This window comes from Scatophagus argus, chromosome 16 (genome assembly GCF_020382885.2).
Source record: "Scatophagus argus isolate fScaArg1 chromosome 16, fScaArg1.pri, whole genome shotgun sequence".
Taxonomy (NCBI): Eukaryota; Metazoa; Chordata; class Actinopteri; family Scatophagidae; genus Scatophagus; species Scatophagus argus.
Genome location: NC_058508.1, coordinates 16,111,554 through 16,128,701, shown reverse-complemented (window position 1 = coordinate 16,128,701; position 17,148 = coordinate 16,111,554). Strand labels below are relative to the sequence as shown.

At 46.4% G+C, this 17,148-nt stretch overlaps 1 protein-coding gene across 3 annotated transcripts; it reads right to left on the bottom strand.

The window, feature by feature from the left end:
- Positions 1 to 413: 413 nt before the first annotated feature.
- kank2 (KN motif and ankyrin repeat domains 2) lies at positions 414 to 16,886 on the bottom strand. Of its 3 annotated transcripts, none has more exons than XM_046414275.1 (13): positions 16,787 to 16,886; positions 10,499 to 10,583; positions 7,520 to 7,598; positions 5,896 to 7,257; positions 5,375 to 5,584; positions 5,185 to 5,293; positions 4,384 to 5,007; positions 4,207 to 4,294; positions 3,601 to 3,820; positions 3,242 to 3,384; positions 2,804 to 3,004; positions 2,626 to 2,724; positions 414 to 1,947 (listed from the first exon to the last, which is right to left on the bottom strand). In XM_046414275.1, the coding sequence occupies exons 3-13, from the start codon at positions 7,554 to 7,556 to the stop codon at positions 1,891 to 1,893; spliced, it is 3,150 nt and encodes a 1,049-aa protein (XP_046270231.1). In that variant the 5' UTR covers positions 7,557 to 7,598; positions 10,499 to 10,583; positions 16,787 to 16,886; the 3' UTR covers positions 414 to 1,890. The 3 variants fall into 3 exon arrangements, with proteins under 3 accessions (XP_046270231.1, XP_046270232.1, XP_046270233.1); XM_046414276.1 differs by lacking the exon at positions 16,787 to 16,886 and adding an exon at positions 10,897 to 11,388; XM_046414277.1 differs by lacking the exon at positions 16,787 to 16,886 and adding an exon at positions 10,925 to 11,388.
- Positions 16,887 to 17,148: the final 262 nt, after the last annotated feature.

Below are 17,148 nucleotides of genomic sequence, written 5' to 3'. Positions count from 1 at the left end.
TACCAAATAATATTTTTTGTTGGCAACATCACAGGAAAATTCATCTCACATGCACAATGATGTTGAGACTGCAGCTGATGGTTCAAAGTGTACGAACATATGAAAGGAAATGGATCACTGCAGGACCAGTGGATTGTATTTAAATTGGCGAACGGGGCTACAGACTGAGGGAGGAACTTAACTCAACTGTTTGTGTTAGAACGCCCTCTAGTGGACATTTCCTGAGATACTGACTTACTGACTTCAGGTTAACAAATATAAAACATACACAACAAAAAGGGTGTTTATAATCTATGTTTTCCCTTTTAATATCTTCCTCTGATGTAGGAAGACTAGTGCGAATAGTCCTAGTAGCTTGTGTTACGTTGCTGATGGTAACACGCAAAAGTAAAACAGAATAAATGCAATAGAAACAGTGTGGTCCACATTTATTAATCGACTGAGAAACACAATCTAGAATTTTACATAAACCATCATAAAACAGAAACTGAAGAGCTGTGCGATTACATAAAGTAGATGTGAGCTTAAAAATTCTACATGTATAAAAGAGATAGATACTTAAATTAAAAACTTGAAAGTTCATAAAAATTCAGTTGCTTCAAAGTGATTATGAAAATTGTGAAAAAAATCTTTTTTTTTTTTTTTTTAAAAAAAAGGAATAGAAATTTTGACATCAATAGCCTATGCACTTTTGTTCAAAGAATTTGATTTTAGGCATAACAACTACCAGTTTATATTGACATATATTATTTTCATATTCACATCTTACATTATCACGTCCTTCAAAGACCCCAATCAGTCACTTTCTAGTTCCCGGACAAATCTTTACCGGCACGACCACAGTGGAGGTGGTCTCATCAGCGCTTTCTGCCACTTTTCAACAAAGTCCCGTTAAATCTTATAATCACAGAATATTACAAAACACACTCTATTCTTTCTTTACAACCGTCCAAAATACCTTCACGTAGAAAAATACAAACATCGTAGTACCGCAGCCTCCCGAGAGTAATGCTGACATCTTTCTTCCTTCACGCTTATCATCAGAATATACAGTGTAACAGAGCTGACAGGAAACAAATCTTTGGGTTTATTTTGGGATTTTTGTGTGGTTTAAAGGGTGTAATAAGTTAAACATTGCCTGGGAAATAAAAATCCTGATCCTTTGAGAATTAAGTTCGAATAATAATAAAAAAAAATATATCAAAAATACTCTGGAGTTAATAAATCTTGTGTATAAATATTGATATATTGTTTGAAGAGGTGTTTTATTGTATTATATTTCTGTTAGCACCAATCAGCTAGTTGATGCAAGGACACTTATTCATGAAGGGGGAGGTGGTGGCTTTTGTTATTCCAGACGGCTGTGATGGTCGCACAAATAATGATGCTACTGTGTTAGAGCTATTGTTACACGTTACAATGAAAACACAACACTCTATAAAGCAACTAATACGAGATTCATGTGGACTAAAACAACATGTGTGTAATAATGGACTGTAATAGCGTCATTTAGTGAACAGTTTTGACTTGTGGCATGAAAAACTGGGCTGACAACTGGACCACTGCAACACTGGACAACACTGCTCAGTCTGTCAGATTGTGCCACATGTGAAATCCACATTTTCAACCACCGCTGTGATGAAATAAGACCATTGAGAGTGTTACCAAAAAAAAAAAAGCAACGGATGCAAGCCATCATATAATTATCTGCACATTATAATGTACTTAAATTACGGAGGGTGAAAGTAAACACACGCACAAACTCACTGTTTGTCTTAATTAAACAGATGAAAAGAAGAATCACACTGTAAAGTGAGGAGCGGCTGTGCGGATTGGCTGCAGAGTCGCTGTCACCTGTAGAGTTGCTGTCACCTGCAGGCCGAACAGGTTTTATTTTGTTTCACCAGCAGGAGGCGAGGAACCCAAGAGAGGAGACTTGGGTGACACCTAGACGAGGTTAAAAACACAAGGTATTATTGTTGCATGTTGGTGTTATTTGGTGGTGCAACTACTTACATCCTTAGATTCCTGACTATACAGAGGTGAAGGTTTTATTGCATATGAACTGTAGGAAAATGTTGCAGACTTGGGTTAAAAGGAAAATGCGAACAGTTTTGTTCATGACGGTCCTAAAGCTGTGGGAACAAATACAACTGAGGTGTGAAGCTTAAAGAAAACTCCAAAGTTCAGAAATGTTTGCCTTTGTTTCATCATTCAGCTCAGAAATACAATTGTGATGTTAAGTCTTTCCCAGCTGAAGTGCTATTTTTTTTCGGAACTTCAGTCTGCTTCATCGACCTCCTCTTCAGTTAGCATTTCCCTGAATAACCCTGTCCACTTAGTCTGAAAACAAACGAAGCAATGCTGCTGGGATTCACTGAGGCAAATGGGAGTGACAAATGAGTCACCAAAACCCTTCTCTTCTACAGCAGATCCCTTGGTGTATTCAATGGGAAATGGACTGCACTTCAACGTAGTGCTTCATTCGTACGCGCATGCATGCACAGCTGGCACTCACACACCGACGAAGCAGCCATCGCGAGCAATTTAGGGCGCAAAACAGAGAAGAAAGCTCTTGTGAAAACAGTGAGTTCGTGCGTGCTAGCAGCATATCAAAGTACTCACAGGGGAAGGAGGCTTTGCAAAGTTGAGGTGAGCGTACAGAAGCACAGCGATGTCGTTCTGGCTGGCCTCCAGGGCGATGGACAGAGCAGTGCTGCCGTCCTGTAAGAAACGAGAGGAAGACGGTGAGATGAAGGGATGTGGGCAGAATGTGAGGAAGAAGAGGGAAAAATACGCTTACATTATCAGCGAGTGTGGCATCGCAGCCCGGCACAGACAGTAGCTGACGCACAATGTCCACGTGACCGTGTTCGCAGGCGCACATGAGCGCTGTGGAGCCGTCGTCATCACGGATGTTGACTTGAGCCCCGCAGGACAGCAGCGCCCGCACCATGTCCCCGCGACCGTGACTGACCGCTAACATCAGCGCCGTTTGACCGGCCTGCAAACACACGTTATTTAAAATCTTTGAACATGTAGACCTAATTTGAGAAGTGAATTGCTGCCATTCAGACTGAATTGGTTTACATGCTGCAATGTGCATCTGGTGACAAACACCACACACATTAGCGAGCAGAGTTCTGTTAAGCACATGTAAATGGTCTGAAAGGGAAGCTCTGTTATGGGCTTCATCGCATGTGGAGATGCAGTAAAGCTTAATGAGCAGTAGAGGGCGCACCTGGCTGGCCTTGGCGTTGACGTCCCCTGTGCGCAGCAGCTGCAGGACTGTTTGAAGGTCGCTGTCAGAGTGGAAGGCAGCCAGAGCCGTCAGCATGATGGCCGTGTAGCCTGCCTTGTTCTGCTTGTCAGCATTACAAAGGCCTGTCAGGTAAACCCGAGAATCAGAATGACAGGTGATTCAACAGCAGCACAAACAGAGACGGGGATGAATCTGTTAAGACTATGAGTGACACTAAGACCAAGTAACTGAACACAGAAAAACACTTAAACAAATGACTCAAAGGGATGAAGAGGAGTTTGTCTTTTACATGTGTGTTTTCATGCCCACGCGCATACACCTACGAACACACAGCTCACCAGTGTCCAGCAGAAGTTTCACCACGGGGAAGTTGGAGTGGGACACGGTGTAGTGAAGCGCCGTGTTACCGTTACCGTCTGCCATGTTGATCACGAACTCTAGCAGCTGAGGGGAGATGGAGGCGAATGTGTTCATGTAGGCCTTGACAACAGCCGTGTCAGCTGCTTTGTGACAGGACACGCGCAGCCACTCCTGCAGCACGGCGGTGTAGGCTGCCCTCTGAAGTCAGACACAATGAGGACAATTAGAGACATGGACGCATCGGACAGACTGCTGGAGGAATGAAAGAGAACAGCTTACATGAGGAAAAAATGACCATGATAAGTATGTCAAAATCACAAGGGTTTGCTGGAAACCAAACCAAAGGAGAAGCACATACATAATAAAAAACACCCCCTTTCTGTTAGAGTCAGGACAGACTTCACAATGATCTGAAAATATCTGAGCGTGCCCTTGAGATAAATCAGTTTTGTTGTTTGTGCTTCTAATTGTTTTTGTCATTGTGATCGCTCTTAAAAGAGGAAACTCCGGGATTTCCTGGGAATCAGTATCGATACTGAGTGCACTCTCCTGGTTAAATAAAAGCGAACTAAATGAACACCTACTGCTCCTTGTTGGCTGAAGGCATTGGGTTCCCCCAGGGCTTTCTGCAGGGCGTGAAGAGCTGACATCAGGCTGTCAGTCAGCTCCAGTCTGAGACAGACGAGGAGACAACATCAACCACTGATGCTCATAAACAGGCTTTTTAGTTCCAGTAACACTACATCCATGTGTATATTTACCTGACTTGTTTGGCAGATGCAGAGGCAGCGTCATTTGCAACGTCTTCAGCTGCTGGTTTTAAGTCCGACTGGCCGGAGAGGACTGTTGTCTCTGACTGGATGGTGTATTGCTGCTGTGTAATTTCAGTGGCTTTAGTGACACACGGCGATGAAGAACTGGTAAGCGAGGATTTTACTGAGCTTTGCTCAGGAGTGGATTCAGTGTTTGGTGACGTGGAGGTGATCTCCTTCGCGACTGTGTGCTTTTCTGACGGCTGGCTGACAGAATCATTTGCTGGACATGCTGGAGTTATAAATGAGTCAGAGGCTGGTGGCAGTGAGGCACAGTTTTGCACAACAGTGTCCGTCGCTGGTGACCGTGGGCATTTATCTGGCAGTCTCATGTCTATAGCTGCGGTCTGATTGGGACTCTGCTGTGAGTCTGGAACGACGGCTGGTAATTTCACGGCAGTCTGTTGAGGTACACTGTTGCTGTCTGGCGGCTGGGAAGCCTTGCTGTGGGTTGTTTGCTGGTGCTGGGCTGCTGACTCTGGCAGTTTTTCTCTGGCTTCGTGATATTCACTGGAGTCACTCCCCTCGTCTGAGCTTTCGCTGCTGCTATCGTCTGATGATGTGGACTCGTAGCTGCAATGCAAGAACATGTTTCACTGTCTAACAGCTCCAAATTTCTACTCGGAACTTGAAACTCATACCTGGTTTATCACCATACATAATCAGGGAATACAAATGCATTTCTAATTTCTAATTTTGAGAGTAAACCCTTGGCTAGAACAGACTCAGATCGCAATGGCCGACACTTACCCTCCGTTTACTCCAATGAACTGTAGGTTTTTCTTTGTGGTGGGAGATCCTGGTTCACCTTCTGCTTTCCGTTTCATAATGGACCTCAGAGAAGACTGCGGTGAAGAGGCTGGAAAAGACACCAGTGATTATACATAAACGTGACGAGGTTTGAACAAGTCAGAAGGGTTTCCTTGTTTGGTCAAGTTACCTGTCTGAGAGCCTTCTTGTGACTGGACAGCCTCTGCTGATGTGGGCAGGGGTGTCTCTCCATCTTTTGGATGCAACAAACCAATCTGATCGCCAGACGTGCCTACAGCGATGACAGTAGTAGCTACGGGTACCGAAGTGGACAACTCGCTCTTGAGGACATCGCGCACTTGCTTTGAGCTGACTGCAATCGGCAACTCAACTGGACCATCTGCGAGTCAGAAAGAAGTTTTCCAGCCTTAACAAATCAAATAACTTGTGGAGGAGTATGGTAAACACTACTTTTACTAACATGTTTATAAGGAGTTGTTAACACAAGCTCAAGAACCCTGAGCTGTCAGTTTGCTGGTTACACTTGTACAATGTAATGCAACACACAACGTCTGTGACATATTCATCAAATATTGAACTAAATGCTTTAGCAAAGACCGCCGCACTGGGATGCATGTGACTCGTCTAGTAAAGGCAACACATTTCTAACTCTAAGTGTCCTTGGTCATACATTACAAGCTGAACCCAGACCTTCAGTTTGTCCTCTGAGGTGGCCCTCCATGACTCGACCAGCTGCTTGAAGGGAGGGGGAGTTGCAGGTCTCTGCTCTGAGCAGAGTGCCCACCTCCACCACAGTAGGCTGCTCCATTGTGTACACCTGGATTCCTACAGTTCTTTGTTCCTTCTGTTTGGGCAGTTGTGTGAAGCTGACCAGAGTGTGCAGGCTGCAGTCTTGTGGCTCCTGCCAGCCCATGCTGGTAGCCATGACTGGATGCTCGGCCTGTGGGGCGTTCTGGACTGCTGCAACCTGCCGTTGTGCAGCCTGCAGCTCTTGCGTTGTCCTCTTTAGTTGGCCCTCAAGCTGACCCACTTGATTCTTAAGAGCCACTGTCTCCGGCAGCAGCCCCAGATCCTCCTCCCGAACCCCAACTGCCACCTGACAACAGCCCCTTGAGTCCTCTGGTCCCACTCCAATTGTGCGCACTTCCCGCTTTGCATCTGGTCGAGCTCCACCCACAATCACTGTGTCCTCAATCTCACACCCTGAGTCTTGCTTGGAGCCCTCGGGTGTGGTGGGAGACAGAGACCCTGCTGGTTTATTGCCGCTCCTGGCTCCGTTCCGCTCCTCCTCCTCAGGGATGTCGATGTAGAGTTCTCCGCGGGAACGACCTCGGCCGAAACCCAGAGTATGGCCCAGGAACTTCTGGCTTTTCAGCTGGACACTGAGCTGCCGTTTCTCCTCCTGCAGCACAGAGATTTTGACCTGCAGCACAGGGATGGTTTTCACCTGCTCCTCAAGCTCCCTTATTTTCCTGAGGGCTGCAGCCATCTGCTCCCTGACATGCTGCAGGTGGGCTGGTGTTGGGGTCACTGGAGTAGACAGGCCAGAATTTATTGGGGTGAAGGATCCACTTCCACCATGGGCTCGGTTGAAGCTGTGCGCACTGCTGAGAGACGTGTTAGACCCTGCTACGCTGCTGTGCATGCTACCCAGGTTGGAGAACCTCCGCCCCTCTTTCTCCTCTTCCAGCTTCCTGCGTGCATCTAACAGGGTCTTCTCCACCCGGGCAGTGCTGAAGCTGGGCCTCTGTGTCGTGTGGTAGCCTGGGGCACAGTAGGAGAAGGAGGAGTGCCGGCTGTCCATGCTTGTATTGGAGCACAGTGACTCTGTGGAAGTCCACCAGGAGCCAGCATAGCCATAGCCACGGGGCAGGGAGCCATAGCGTGGCCGGCGTTGGATAGGCACCTTTTTGATGGTGTTTCCCTTCTCTATGTCGTTAACATATTTGAGGAAGTCTAGGTCCAGACGGTAGCCATAGGGGGTCTCCACTGAGTAGGGCGCCTCCTGTTCTTTGCCGTGCAAGGAAGGGGGAGCAGGCGGGTTGAGTTTCCCTGAGGAGGGGGAGGAAATCAACTTTAAACAGACGGAAATCTGCATCTAATCTTGGGCTTAGACTTTGGAAAAGTATTAACATTGGGCTACTGTATATTTACTAAACAATCACCAAATTAAGCACAAAGCGTAAAGGTACTATAGTTCAGAAGAGCAGAAAAAGTGGCCTGATAGTTTAAATCACAACAAAAATAACTAATTATCTTAAATAATGCCATTGCTATGAGAAGTAATATTAGTAAAAATAAAGAGAAGCTGCACCTGGGAAGCCGGGGTCCATATGCAGCACCTGAGCCATAATGGGCCTGTGGCAGCTACTCAGTCACCCGCTAACTCTCACCTGCGGAAAGACAGACACGCTGAATTTATAAAAAGAGCATACCAAATATGTTTTATAAAGAGCAAGAGTTGCTTTTGTTACAGTGACAAAACGGACATCTCATGAGCTGAATACGCAGACGACAACGAGGCTTGCTTTGCGGCAACAAATTACCGCTCATTTCAACCTCATTCCGGCTTTTGTGTGACGGTCAGAAATAGTTTTACTGTTTCTTTCACTACTTCACCCTCTTGCACCCCTTTCTAATTTTATCCATTCATTTTTCAGAGCATAGCGGGTCACAGTTGATTGTGTGTTTGTTTCTGTTCTTAGCATTCAGAGGAGAGGAGTTACAGGGGAAAGTTTCCTGGCAGCTAATTCCAGAACAGAGGTTTCAGACTGCCAGTTACAACCTTATTAGGAATCATCTGCGCACGCTAACTTTGCCTCTCAATTTAGGGTTTGCAGACACTCTGTCCTCTCTCTCTCTGCCTCGCTTTCCCCCACGTCTTCCCCCCTCCAGTTTCTTCTCTTTTTGTCCTCTTTTTATGTTTTTCTGGTGCTTTCTCCCCTCCCTCGATGTCAGCTGACGATCAGGAGGTTTCTGCTGGTCACTGTCTCTCTCGTTCCCTCCCCCATTCACCCGCTCATTACTTCAACATAGAAAGTCTGGTAAATTGCAGAGGACTTCTGTGCACTTTTCATACCAGAAGTAATGCAGTTTGACTCTTTATAAACAAAAGATTGTGCTTTTTCCTCCCACAGAGTGCAACACAGTGTCAGCAACGATGTAGCGCCCACAATGCCCATGCCTCTGAGTTTGTGAATGCTTGGAAAAGATTAACTTTCTAGGTCATCACTTGGTGGGAACTGGGGATGTAATGTTTAAGCCATCCACAGCATTAGCCGGTTGGACATCGTTATATTGCTTCAAGGAACGAAGATCAGAAGTTTGGACTGCAAACGTCCTCTTTGGTTTGTTTATTTTGTTTTTTTAGGGCAAATCCAGTTCACTTCACTTTGGTTTTCTGTTTCTTCAGCATGAACTGAGACTCTCTCATCTCTCACTTCTCCCTCTCGCTATCTTGTGACCCTAGACAGTGCTTGCTCGTTTGTGAAAAGTAGGGCACTTGGAAACACTGACTAACTTGACTCGGTATTTTTGAAGTTCTGTAGTCAGTTTAATGTCTTTGTGCGATTCGCCTTATCAGTGGCCCTTCATCGCCCTCTCATACCAAGAGGGCCACACACTATGAGGCACAGAAATACCGCACGCACCCACATATACTAACAGAATTAAAAGCGTTCGTCGCACCATTGAGATAAGAAAAGATCGCACTGTCAAAGTTGTGGGCCACCGACATTATTTCAGCATACAGTTGAGGAATTTATCAGATGTCCTTGATGTCATTTTCAAGACTTCTTTCCATTAGATTTGCGGAGGGGAAAAAAAAGATGGGAAGCATCGAAGTGATACAAAGAAGAAGAAGAAAATCTCTCTTTCATCTCAATTTGAAGTGCTTTAGCTGAATTTCACCGAATGGTGTGTCTCTGGTGTGGAATGAAAGTGTCACGCTGATTATATGCTGCGTGTTGTTCAAGTGCTGTCAGGGTACGACTGCATGTGTGAGAAAGCGAGAAGAGGACAGACAGAAGGGGAGTGGCTGGGAGAAAGCGAGCATGTGCGTGAGAGTGTGTGTGTGTGTGTGTGTGTGTGTGTGTGAAGGAGGGTGGAGGACAGTGCTGACAGGGGACAGTTGATGAGATATAATTAGAATCTGGTTTGGTTTAGCAACCAAACATCAAATCCCAGCAGACAAGACGGCCGACACCGTCCGCTTGATTCCTCTTTGAATCCCACAGTGTGGCTTTTTCAGCTCCTTCAGATTGTATCTACACACACGCACACACACAAACTCACATTACTCCACACTCCTGGTGCCGTTCCTGCCACATGGCCCCCTTGAGATGCCCACACCACCAGGCCTCCACATCTGCTTCTCCGACAGTGGCTCACTGGGTGTTTCAGATGTGTTAGCATGTGTGCATGTACTCTCTCTCTCTGTGTGTGTGAGTGTGTGTGTGTGTGGATGGGGTGGAGTGGCTGACCTTCCTCCCTCTCCCTCTCTCTCGGCTCTCAAACAGAGTTCCTTTGAGATGACATCTGAACAGAAAGCAGTGTGCGCCCTTCCCCAGCGCCACACTGTCATTCTTCAGGCGACTTTCCCTGGCCGGCTTCATCGAGGACAACCGGCTCGCCCCCATTACACCCCCTGCCCCTTCATACAGCTGCATACCATACTAACAGAAGTTAACATCGCCTGGCCTACTCCCTCCATTCTCTGCCATTAAGATTAAGACAAGCCCTGGGGGGTGGGGGGCGGGGGGGTAAGATGCAGGTCATCCAGCACAAATTACATGTCTGTGGTATGTCCTGTAAGGAGAAAAACTGCTTTCCATGGTAGCTTCTTTGGCCTCTCATGAAGACCAAGAAGTTTGTTTTTGTACACGTAAGGCAAATTCCAGTTTACAGTCAAACTCTTCAGAGTACCTGGAGGACTAAAAACTGGGTTTGATTTACAGCATGCATATAGATTTTCGTCTCCTTGGTGCATCAGAGGATTGAGACCACCCTGAAAACTAATTTAAGACGCCAGGCTTCATTTCGAGGTCAGCTCTCCCAAGTTTATCAAACTCATTGCTTCCATTCATTGAGTCACCTTATTACTATTGCCATTACAAAGGATTAGACCTCAGTATTGCTAAGTCAGAAATACCACTCTTCCCACCACCCAGAGATGATCTTCATGGATTTTTCCATTGCCTTACTGACTCTCTCAGCTTTTGGTGATTACTATTCTGCTGGAGCTTGGGTATGGTTTGTGAATTAGGAAAAGAGGGATTTATTTTCCACTTCATACCAGCTGCTTGCGCTGCACGGACGGGATCTCTCCTCCCCAGGCTCCTCGCTCTCCCTTCCTTTTCTAGCACTCTTGCAGTCAGCGCCTGTGGGAAACAAGAATAAAGGGAGCTTAAACTTTGTCAGTCGCCACTTTTGGTTGTAGGAGTTCGTGGCCTGGAAAAATGTAAATGACATGAAAATAAAAGGAGACATCTAGACAAGTAGTCATCAGGGTACGTCAGCAAAACTCCATTAAAAGGTGTGTTGCTCTGTTGACACAGAGATAAAAACAGACTTATGACAGGTTACAAAAGAGTGGTCCCTCCACAAGACTATAAACACAGGCTGCAAAGCCAGAAAAAACATTCCAAAACATTCCAGTGGTTTTGACTGACAAGCCGGATGCGAACAACATACCCCCATGAAATGACAATCACTCTCTGACCTCCTTGTAGTGCAGCATGGGTGAAGCCTGATCCAGGCATAGTTGCTCTCCCAGCTTTCTAGAAACACATTCCCCACCCCATTCCTCTCTCCGATCCAAGGCTCTCTAATCAATTCAAGGCCGGGAGCCTCCCTGCCATGTGATTGGGCAACGTTTGCGTCTTCCTGCGCCTGTGACTAACACTCCCAAATCCACTGGCATATACAACACGCCCTCCACTGTTTTTGTGGGAACCGCCGTGATCTGCACAGATCACCTTTAAAGACTTCCAGCCTGACTGACTTCACGAGCCTTATAATGTGTTCCTTTCATGGACAACGCGGACTTGATTGGTGTGCTGTAGCTACTGCGTGCGTGTCCAACAGATAAGCAGCATGACCGTGTCTGCTGATTCTCATTCTTCAGCTCCGGCGGCTCAGAGACGAGCTGCTGTGTAAAGTGCAGCCGACGTTTTGTTGGAGGGTCTCGCAGTCGTCCCCCCCCCCCCACAACAAAAAAAAAAAAAAAAACACAGATGGGTGACCTTTGCATGATATCATAACAAGACTTGCTGTTGTTGAGTCCATTGTTTCATGTTGTTGTCATGCCAATACCACAGAGGGTGGAGGGGTGGGGGGGGAGAAGCAGACCTTTTAGACTGGAACGACGGCTAAGTCACAAAGAGCCATTCATTCAGCCTCTGGTTCCACAGCTGGTTCTAATATAAAGCAAGGAGGGGCATCTCAGAGAGCGAGAGAGACAGAGAATCAGTGTGTATATGAGTGTGTGGTGAGGAAATTTACCTCAAAACAAACAAACATTTGATGAAGTGCTGTTATGGACCCGCACACTGACAGACAGTGGAAATACAAGGAGCCGGACCGAGTGATTGATATCTCGATCTAGAAGTGTCTGAGTGAGGATATCAGTGCTGCTAATTGAGTAAGATAACAAAATATTGCGAACATGTCAGTGCCAAAAGCTGCTGTGAAAGGAGAGTATTAAAGACGGTGAACTATGCGGAGCGTTTAGTTGGTGCAGATGGCAAATACTTGCGTAAGACGAATGCCAAACTTTACAGGAGACAACTCAGACTCCCATCGACTCCCACACACGGATGAAAACACAGAAACCCCAGCACACCAACGCCGGCTGAGGCCTGAAAACTCCCACAGTTCAACAAACATAGCTGTATCTTTTAAGTTGATTTATTCAGGTAAAGGCAAGGGCAAAGGCGAGTGATTTAACCGTTTTTAATTTGTCTGTCTTCCCGAAGACACATCTGAGAGTGTGACTGTAATTTTAAGATTTATTACCCCCCTCCCAATAAGTTGCAACATTTTGCGGCAGAATGCACTTTCCTCCAGCGTGGAAAGGCTCGCAGATGATCACTGCTGCTCATCATACCACGTTAATTGCTGTGGCCGACACAGAGACGATATGTTGCAATAGTCTGAGGTCTGATGAAGAAAGGGTTACAGGAAAGGGAGCTCCATCTTTCTATTCCCAACGGATCCAGAAACAACCCGGTCACTTCCTCCCAGCCCAGGAGAAAGAGTAACACGGAGCAGCAGAGCATAAACGAGAAAGAAAAAAAAAACTGAGCGGGGGTAAGAGAGAGAGAAGAGTACAGAGGAGAGCAGTACAGTATGTGAGGGAGGGAGGGAGGGAGGGAGGGAGAGGGAGAAAGAAAGACAAAACTGCAAGAGTAGGGAGAAGGGTGGAAAAAAAAAAGCAATGCTGCTGAGAGTTTTAGATGGAAACTTCTCGAATGAGAAGACCATGACTCTTCTCACATTTGGACTCCACCAGTATGAATCACAGCAGATCCCGCCGCTGACACCAGAATATATTCTGCTGCTGCTGCTGACGCGGGAAGGACAACAGAAAAATCACCACACACAGGGCTGCTAAAACACCTAACAATGAGAACAGAAAGTTTCTTAATCTTAAATGGATCCGCCCAGAAGATTACCATCATTTGTGCATTCCACTCCTAAAAATAGGCCGACAATAGAGAATCCCTATAAGAAGCTGCATTTTGTCTGACCAAAGGTTCAAAGCTCAAAGTAACAGGCCACAGAAACCTGAATATAAACATGAAGAACTTTAAATGTTACACAAAGATCACAACAGGACACACGGTTGTTTATCGATCAACTAAGACTTCTTTGTCCTCCTCCTCCTCCTCCTCCTCACTCTGCAGCACAGATGGCTTCATTCAGCCAACTGGACCTGAATGAATAATAAATAAGAAAAAAATTATAACAAGTCTCTCCCTTGAACAGCTTAATAGTGCTTAATGCAGAGGCAACAACCAAGACTTGTCACCAAGCATAAAGTGGCTGAAAGGCGTACGTCACTGCCTGACAGACAGCAGCCTCACCACGCGTAACGAGGCCAGATGATCTCATATCAACATGGCCAATACAGTGCGCTCTTACAGTGCTGGCGGACATGTGGTTTTTCACTAATTTGGGCTTTAAACTGTGGACAGTGAAATCATAACCCCAAGGGACCTCCCCTCCAGGACTCTCTGCCTGTTCACAAAAAAGCCATGTTTTTTACATTAAGGATTGGTGGTATGGAGAAGCAGACGGTGCAGGGCCGAGCAGTCTGGTGCTGGCTAGAGTACGGCCGAGGGGAGGGGCTGGCCGGCTCCCATTACTCCTGGAACAGGAGCAGAGTAAACACCCGCCAGTCTGCTATTGGTCATTGTGCTGACCTCCAACAGGAAACTGAGCAAGGGTGGGGCTGAGCAGCAAGGAGCGGCACCGGAAAATAGAGACAAAAAAAAAGGGGGGGGGGGGGGGGTGTTTGGAAGAAAATTCCTGTGCAGTTGTGGAGGTGGGGATTTAAGATGATGCCGAGCAGAGAGGCCAGAGCATGCACCTTTTTTTTCTTTTTGAAGAAACTGTGGGGTCTGGAGGGGAAGAAGACGAAGTCCAGAGCAGCAGGACGGCCGCTCAGAGCAGCGTCGGGGTTAAAAGCTCAGGTCAGCGTGTGTTGTGGTACCGACCGGATGGCACAGCAGAGCAGAGGAAGTAATCTGACTGCAGCGGTGATGGAGCTAAAGTGGTTCCCTCTTGGGGACTTCATCAATTACTTCCTGATTCAATGAGATCTGCTGATCAAAAGACTGTGGACGCAAAGACAACAAAACAGGCCAGGAAAGCATCCCTAAGTGTGACTTTTCCTACACGTTCATGTGCTCTACTGGGCAGAAAAGTCTATCTTGCTTTCCTGAGTGATTAATGTATTAAAGGGATTAAGAAAGATTATTCAAGCAGATAATGAATTACTGTCTCTAGGAACTCAAAACACAGATTAGACCAAATGCTGACTGAAAGCATCGCTATACTGGTCGCCCCAATCAATACAGTTAATTAGAAGCATTAACCCTCACTGTCTTGACCAAATCAGCCTGATACTGTGCCAAAGTTTTTATCTCTACTTTATAAACTAATCACCCTCTGATACAAAGAACTTTGGGTTCAATCATCATAAGAAAACATGCTGTGAAGGTCTGAAGGCTGCTTTGGAGGGTGGAAAACATGAAACATTTCCCTGTTGTCAAGCTATAAAAATCGTCCGTTGTTGCATATTGTTTTAACAGATCAGATAACTCATTATTACGTAAATCCGTGTTAGACCCCAGACACTGACAGACAGTCTCATGCAGGTTCAGAGCGTAATTTCATTATCCCCGCTAAACCATTTAAATGCCCGGCGTGTGGCCCAGTGTGCAAATGGGGTTTATAACCCTGCATTCCACCGCAGCACCCCTGGGTCCAAATGCTGTAATGAGACAATCACATTCCAGTTAGGTTTAGAGACAAAAAACTGCTGAAGGAAACTCCAGCTGTTGACAGACCTCACCAGAGATTCCCAAACTGCACTCTTAGGGGTGGAACCCAGGGGGTCCCAAGACAAACTAGGAAGAGTGAAGGAAAGTATATTATATTATGACAACTACCTGTACATCATGTTTATAGTATATCTGTAGCATAGACACCTGTACATACCCTGTACATATTGTAAATTACTGTATACCTGGCACTTACTGCTTATTGCACTTCTGCTTAGATGCCAAACTGCGTTTCGTTGCATTGTACTTGTACATGTGTAATGACAATAAATTGAATCTAATCTAATCTAATCTAATCTAAAGGAGTGAGTGAAGGAAACATTCAGTTGTCCGTTTAGAAGGGACACCAAACAAAAACCCATACACCAGTCCTGCAAAAAAAAAACCCATACCATCACAGAGATTATACTTGTGTCCACCCAGTTCACATCATTGTGGGTCAACTAAAGATTAGACAAAACAGCAGAGCCACAGAAAGCATGCCCACGTAGCAACATGAGCAACAGCACCAGGGCCCATCCGAGTGCCATGCAGCTGCTGCAGTCTTTGGCTGTCCACTGGTAGGTGATTTAATATGGCCGGCAGCCCATTACACAACAGCAGGACAGGACAGTGGGGTATTGTATGATGCAGTGTAACAGACCCCCCCCACATCCTGCCAAATTCTGCATGTCCTTCACCAAAACAACATCTGATGCGTTTACTGCAATCTGGACAGTCTACCACACACATCATGTGGACATCCTGTCCCATAAGGTTCATCATTAAACAATATCCTCCATATTAACATAAAACACACGCAACGAAGGGAAAATTCATTTTTGTGTGCCCCTTTGTAAGTTTTATCTGAAAAGCACAAATGCAGCTAAATGGAGTTTTTTGGGTTTCCCTCGTGCTCCTGGCCCAGCTGACAAACGGCTCCATCAGCTCCTCATTCGTCTTCTGGTTTAAACTCCCCTCAGCGACCGCCGAGCTGCAACAGGCGGCGAGACGAGCGAATCCGACGGCGAGAAGCGACGACGAAAAAGCTGATGAACATCTGGAAGTAATGAAAACTTGCAGAACGCACGGACCCACCCTTTCCCCCGAGCCTGCTGCCTTCACTGGGCTTTTCTTTTTTTATTACTTCATATTTTTCTTTTAATGAAATGAGAAAATGGTTAGATTGTTGCAACAGATCATGTGTGAGGCTTGGAGGAAAAGTTTCACAATGAAGGCCAAACAGAAACGCGCACCCAAATGTGTTGACTGTTCAGAGATGACATGAGGAAGGGAATATATATGCTGTATGTATATATACATAATGCTGTATATAGCAATGCAACATAGCCCGGCTGTAAGCTCGCTGCAACTCCTGCTTTTGATCCATCGGGATGAAAGTTGCGTGGCAAAATCGGTGCTCGAAAAGCCCTCTGCGAAAATAACAACACAGAAGGATTTAATCTGGATCCGGTGTGGAAAAGGCACCGCTTCGTGGAGCCAGATTTCCCCCATATTATGAGAAGTAAACCAGACGAAACCTCGGTTCACTGTGCCCTAACATCCCTGACTGACGGACTCGCTTTAAGCACATGTGAGAATATTGTTATTATTATGATATTATGGAGGATTTTCGCTAAAGGCGCTTCTCGCCACCGCGCAGCCTGACTGAGTCAATGATGCTCCGAACAGGGAAAAAAAGAAAAGAGGTTCACGCCGGCGGAGGGACGGTGAGACTCAGCTGAAGGTAAAGAAACGCAGGTGTGACATTATAAACACCAATTAGTGGGAAGAGCAGGTAGTAGGCTGTGCAGCTGATGCTGGGTCGGTTTCGGTGGGATAAAGGAGCCGTTACTTCACACACAGAGAGAGAGAGAGAGAGAGGACCCGGGGAATGGGCAGGACCCACGCTTCACAAAAGAAGTCAACACTGCCGAGAAGGCGGCTCGCCACAAGGGCTTTACAATACCAGCTAGACGAAGCGACGCGGGGACAGTTTTCACGCAGAGCAATGGTAACTTCTTTGCTGTTCTTACCTGACCCTCTGAAGATCCTTTCAGCCGCCTCGGCCCAGGAGCGCTCACTGACAGGGAGACAAAAACACCGCAGCCGAGATGCTCCGCCGCGACCCCTCCCGCTCGTCTTAAAGGGCCAGCAGCCAAGAAGCGGCCGAGCGGGGACCTCCATCATCTTACAGAGGAGGGGGGGCTTTAATCATCCAGGCAACCTCCATTTGGCTCCAAGGAGCCATGCGTCTTCATGGACCCTACAAGAACCTTGAAGGAAATCCAAACACCTCCATAAACCGTCATTGACTTTAAAGGTCGTTTAAAGGCGCTTTAAGGACGAGACACACCTACAAGGATCAGTCAGGACCCCTGTGGTGGTACAAGAGTTT